The following is a 6,067-nucleotide window of genomic DNA, read 5'->3' as shown; positions in this document are numbered from 1 at the left end:
ATGTATATTCTATTTCATATATATAAATATATATACATATTTATATATACATATATATATACATATATATATATATGATTTCTATAGATTTATATATATATATATGTATATATATGTATATATATGTATGTATGTATATGTGTATTTATTTAATTATATATATATATATATATATATATATTATGTATATGTTTGTATATATATCTGTATATTTATATGTATATAAATATATGTATTTATATATTGTGAGTATATACGTGCACATACACCTAACATCCATAGATTTCGGATCACAGTTTACTTTTGGCATGGTTTATTTTTGGAAGTATTCTATCAACAAACAACCTTCACAGTTAATTCCATATATATGTGTATTTTTTTTCTGATCGTCATTTTGTTTTTGTTGATCACACAGTTTGTATCAAATATTCGTATCTTCAAGAAGTTAGTAAATTGTAGGAAATCCTGTTTCGTCTTGCTTAAACCTTTCACAAATACTCGATTTTCAATATTGCCTTCTCGTGCATAGCATAGTTGAGCTATATATCGAACAATTATATGTCGTAAGTGCCGACGATTTTAGTCTATTAGTGCTCGCGGAACATTGAAGTGCGGCAAATCTCAGTAGTAAGTGTGTAGATAATTCAATATTGTGAGTGAAAAGGTCCAAGAAACTGTGTGGAGCTGACACATCACTCTTTAATGCGTTTTATAGGATTAAAAAACGTTCATGATACGAGTTCTCGCGACAAATTGGCATGTTTCCACTGGCATGGAGTAAGGCCGCACACTGTAACGAGCAGATCTGTGACCTGCAACAGTAGGTTTGTTGTGTAAGAGTAGAATCACAATGTCGAAGAGTAGATCTGTGCTGTTTCTCTTCGCGTCGCACCCTCAGTTGAGCTCATCGGCCGCGAGTGTGCGATCAATCGGCCTACTGCGCGCTTTTGAGAAGTATGGGTACACCGCACACTCTGCAACGATTGGCAAGGTGTACGCGAACACTAATACCGGTACCAATACCGAAAACAGAGCTCTTAACAACAATGCTAGTACAGTCTCCAAACCGGAAGAATCACGAAACGTGGAAAACGATAGATTGCCAAATGTTAGACAGGTATTTGTACTCACTTGTGTTGCTTTCTAGCCACTCTTTCGAGTACATTGACAACTATGTGCATCCAAGCGAGTTATTTTATGCGAAGGTGAACTTAGCGTTGTGATCACGCGCATTCAGTCACACTCACTGTGTATGGCACAACATTGCAGATTATACCCAACGATACCGCAGAGATGAGTCGGCTGTTGGCGGATACCTGCCCACATGTGGTCGTGTTCGACCGCATGTGGGTGGAGGAAATGTTCAGCCACTATATTTATCAACAAACGCCCGATGCCATGAGAATACTGGACACCCAGGATTTACATTCTCTGAGAGACGGTATGTGTAGCTATCGTATATTGGCGCGGTCTGTACAGAGATTAAAAGTTTTCTTCGTGTGTAGTAGCGGGTTTGATAGGTGTGAAATGCGAAGAGAAACTGAACGTGTATAGGTTGCTCTCTATGTACTATTGTGGTCGCACGCAGATACTACTAGATATCAAACATCGTTAAACATGAAGATGTGACCCGGAAATGTGCAATCACTTGGCTCGAGGCAAACACGGCATATGCATACCATGAGGCATTAGGGTTTTGGGTTTATCATGTGCCAAAGCTTTATCATTTGCCTTCATACATATGTTTGTAGGTTGTGGGATAGCGCGCTCCTTGATAGGAGATGATTCTTGTACATTCTAGAATATACTTTTATCAGTTCTTATTATTGTAGGGCACATACGTGGTGGGAAATTGGCCTGCTTTGTAGTGTGCTTGATGCTTACAATTCATTCCTTCTTCCCCCTTCCCTAGGACGGATGAAAATCATCCGAAGTGGTGGTACTATCGAAGAGAGTGTCGCGCATATTCCCTATCCCAGTAGGTATCCCATGCCTCATATGCCATTTGAGGAAATAATCCTATTTCTGTGTGTTTGCTTATTTGAAACTTGAATGTGATTCTGTACAGCAAAGATTTTCAGAAGATCATGTGCACCGTTTCCCCTCAAAATATCCGTTGTAGGTGTATCGCTATCATAAATCAAGCCTATTTATTCACGCTTCGCCTATTTGCGCACATCAATTACTGGTTGCTGGCATATCTGTATGTTTTCTTTTTGCGTTGATGCAAGTGTATATTGTCTTTTGGTTGATTTTTTTACTCATCTTCCAATTATAGTTTGTATAGTGGTGACCTGTATAGAAAGTCCCAATGTATTAGCAGCAAATTAATGTGCAAACCAATCGCCAGTGTTCACATCACACAACTGGACACGTCTATCACATTGTTCATTGGGTTTAAGTGCGCTTGCGCGATATGACGAGGTTTCGAGGTGGCCGTAGTTGCCCTTGCAGCAATTCGAAGCGTGTGCAGTAGGTACACACGACTATTGTGCATGGTATAGAGCTCTACTATATCTATGTCCCACAGAAGCACACAACATATATATACACTCCCTTGGTAGTAGATCACCGTAAATAAGTGCGCATCGACTACCTCACTAATCAAGGGAGTTAGTTCTGGTTTAGGTTTCATACCAGATACGCTCGGTGCTCTATCCAAAATCCGTGCGCCCTATGCGTGGCGAATATACCTATCATTTGAGTATACTTACGTGCGGGACTACACTTCTGCTCAAGATCGTAGACTGATCACGCTCAAATATTGATTTACTGGTTTGCTCGAGCTCTTATGTACAATGGTAACACTCCACCTTTGAACTCTGCTCAACAGTTGGCCCGAACCTTGGCCCTTATATTGTATCTGACCTGTTTCTCCGATATATTCTGTTTTCTATCCCAGACTACCTACGACCGGTTCTTTAATCCGTGGTGCGTATACCTACTCCGCCTATGTTTAACTCTCCAAATTTTCACACCTCCCAACCATCCACAGTAGTCCCATGGCGTCCCGTGAGTTAGCGGCAATCCATCGGAGTGATCTTACACTGGTATGCTCCACACACGAGGCTCAACTGCTCAAGAAAGAGTACGGCATTCTACCGCACAAAGTGGCTGTCGCCCCTTTTATCAGTGCGCCGGAATTCAGCAGCAGGAGTACAGGTATGTCACGGCTATGTAAGCGTACATAGCGTGCGTGTATGTGTATGCATATATGGTGGGAGTATCTGATTATGCACACCGCTTGCGTGCGATCGTGTAGAGATAACTTGATTATGGGCGGTTGGCTTTCCTGTCAACAGCTTACATGAAATAATTGCATATTTTGGCTTCCACCCCGCGCGGCATGCTTGAATACACAAAACATCGTGAACTTGTCCGGAGTTGCAAATGCATACAGACCTGTGCTAAAAATGTGTCTACGTGGAATTGTACTTGTATACATGTATACATATAGGCGTATGTGTCTCAGCGCTTATTTGGCAAGTCTTTGGACCTTTGGATAATGCTCTAGGTTTATCCGAACCACCAATACACGTACCCCTATACTCGTTACATTTCGAGCATATTGGATATCAAACTTCCTAAGAATCCGCTTTTGCAACCGTTGACTCGAATTTCTTCTCAGAACCACTGGTAACGGTCGCGCACGTCTTGCCATGTATTGCAGATGACCTGTCGCAGGACTCAGATTGCTCACTCCCTGCCACACAACTGCCCACGAATATTTTCCTACGTCCGATAAATGAGTCTCAGCAGATAGTGAATGAGGCGCAACAAACGACACATCGGTCGCAACAGGCAATGAATGGGCAACAACAGCCGATATGCGGGTCACAAAACCCGACAAGGGAGTCCCGGCCCCGTCGGCACTTCATGACCATCGGACGATACGACCATCCTCCCAATGCCGATTCGCTGAGCTGGCTGTGTGGTTCCATCTGGCCCCTTATTCGCCAGCAACTGCCAGACGCCCAGCTGCACGTCTACGGCTCGCACTTCCCTCCGAATGCGGCACACTCACTCACGTACATGTGTGAGTCGGAGACACGTCTCCAGGCGCAACCATGTACATCGGGAGGTAAAGGTGCTTCTCAAAGCTCGCGTATGGTCAAGGTCCACAATATTGCCAAAGGTGTTCACGTAAAAGGATACATGGAATCGCTCGAGGAGCTATCACAGTAAGTTCCAGAAAACATGATTGTGTTGACCCTCTGCGGTCATTTCTTTATGCGTTTTACCTAGAATTGATTGAGTATATAAGCCTTGCAACACTCTATTAAGTGCTCCACTAAGTTAGACGATCTATCATCAATGTCAGTATATTCCACTGAGCTTGATATGTTACGCGTTTGCGTGTGAGCCTAAGTGGTACTTCTCAATATGCCGACGTGAGGATTGTCCCGCACTCATATTTGAATTCAACGTGGATACCGTGCACTCAGCAGGGGGCAGCACCGCCACCTAAATTGCACGAATCACAATTAGCAGAACTATGTGCTTCCAGAGATGTACAGACCACACACACGGGTCCATAGACACGCACATAGGCAATATGCATACAAGAGTCATACACGCCAAATATATCATTCGCAGATATATAGGTCTCCGTGTGCTCCACAACATGAGGTTTCCGCCATAGCATATGTACCTCTACGTCCCTCGTATGACTGTTTCCGATTTTTCTACAGGTACAAAGTGATGCTCGCTCCCCTGCGATATGGTGCTGGCATCAAAGGCAAAATTGCAGATGGTTGGAAATGGGGGCTGCCAGTGGTGACCACTCCTATTGGTTGCGAGGGAATGGGAGCTACGCATCTTCATGAACACGAGACTACAAACATCTGCAAATCCACTCGCGCACCGGATCAATATATGGCGCCCTATCCCAAACATGTGTGCGGACGTGTGCCAACGGAAGTGCACGTGCATGACCATTTGGCCATTCAGACAGAAAACAAGCAGCCCAGGGTATCAGCACCAGCTGATAATATAGCATCTGACGTATCGGAAGAAGCATATACGGATGGCCATTCTGCCCAGCTGGCAGCACAGGACCTGAGTCGTGGTTCGGATAACCCAATCTTAAGTGAATGTAGAGCCCCAAGCACGCCCGTAGTACCGGTATTGAAGGTACTGACTAGTCGCGACGAATCCGAGGTTTCTGTCAGCTTCGATGATACAACCAGAATCAAAAATGAAACCGTGACATTGGATGTAGATGCACAAATGTGCGAAAGGAGATTCAAAGGCACGGTACGGGAAAAATGGCCAGGGATATGTTCCCCCACATCGGCGAAAGACTTTGCAGATCGAGCGGTTAAACTTTATACAGATGGTAGCATGTGGAGGGACATACAACAACGTGGTAGGAGCAAACACAGCGAGCTGTTTGTGTGGGAAGCGAACGCCAAGGATTTATTAGAACTGGTGGTGCCAGGTTTGTGCGAGCGTTTACATTCGAATAGAGAGAAGGATGTAGTGCAGGGGATGATATGGCATCATTCGCTGGCCACTACACGCCATCTGGCACGGTATATTGAGCTTAAGAACAACGATGGTAGTACATATAAATAGGTTCGTGCTCAAATCTGGTTTACGCAGGGTTATGCTTGCTGCACACTTGCCACGTATTCTCGCTGAGGATTGAGAACAACTCATTGTCTGGAGAGTTAACACATCTTGGTGCAACACATATTAGGTGCGTAGTGGCGTATTCAACAGCCTGACATATATTGCCGCGTAATATGCTACTTATTGTTTTGCGTATATCCAGATTCTCTATCTATGTACATGTTCGCAGAGGCTATTCCGGAAAATTGAGATGCGCCTTTAATAAAGTGTATCGTGAAACATTCATTCGGTTCCTCTTTTTTGACTATTTTATTGAAAGAAAACGAGAAGGTATAATACAGGAACAACGCGAACTTGTAACTGGGGACTATGCTTACTGAATGCCCCTTACCATGCAGCGCTGTTCACAATCGTCACATATCATGCTGTAAATTCAAGGTAACAAACACGACTATATTAACATATTTTGCGTTCTCCTTTGTGATGAGATGAA

General features: G+C 43.5%; 1 protein-coding gene across 2 annotated transcripts; it reads left to right on the top strand.

Moving 5' to 3' along the window:
• Positions 1-850: 850 nt before the first annotated feature.
• SARC_05931 lies at positions 851-5,848 on the top strand (the record flags this gene model as incomplete). Of its 2 annotated transcripts, none has more annotated exons than XM_014300188.1 (6): positions 851-1,117; positions 1,270-1,441; positions 1,913-1,982; positions 2,996-3,162; positions 3,671-4,181; positions 4,692-5,848. In XM_014300188.1, 6 exons carry the CDS (start codon positions 851-853, stop codon positions 5,575-5,577), a joined length of 2,073 nt encoding a protein of 690 aa, XP_014155663.1. In that variant the 3' UTR covers positions 5,578-5,848. The 2 variants fall into 2 exon arrangements, with proteins under 2 accessions (XP_014155663.1, XP_014155664.1); XM_014300189.1 differs by having other exon boundaries at positions 3,629-4,181.
• Positions 5,849-6,067: the final 219 nt, after the last annotated feature.

Source organism: Sphaeroforma arctica, assembly GCF_001186125.1.
Source record: "Sphaeroforma arctica JP610 unplaced genomic scaffold supercont1.403, whole genome shotgun sequence".
Taxonomy (NCBI): domain Eukaryota; class Ichthyosporea; order Ichthyophonida; genus Sphaeroforma; species Sphaeroforma arctica.
Note: the sequence above shows the minus strand (reverse complement) of the source record. Positions and strands in the feature narration are given on the sequence as shown.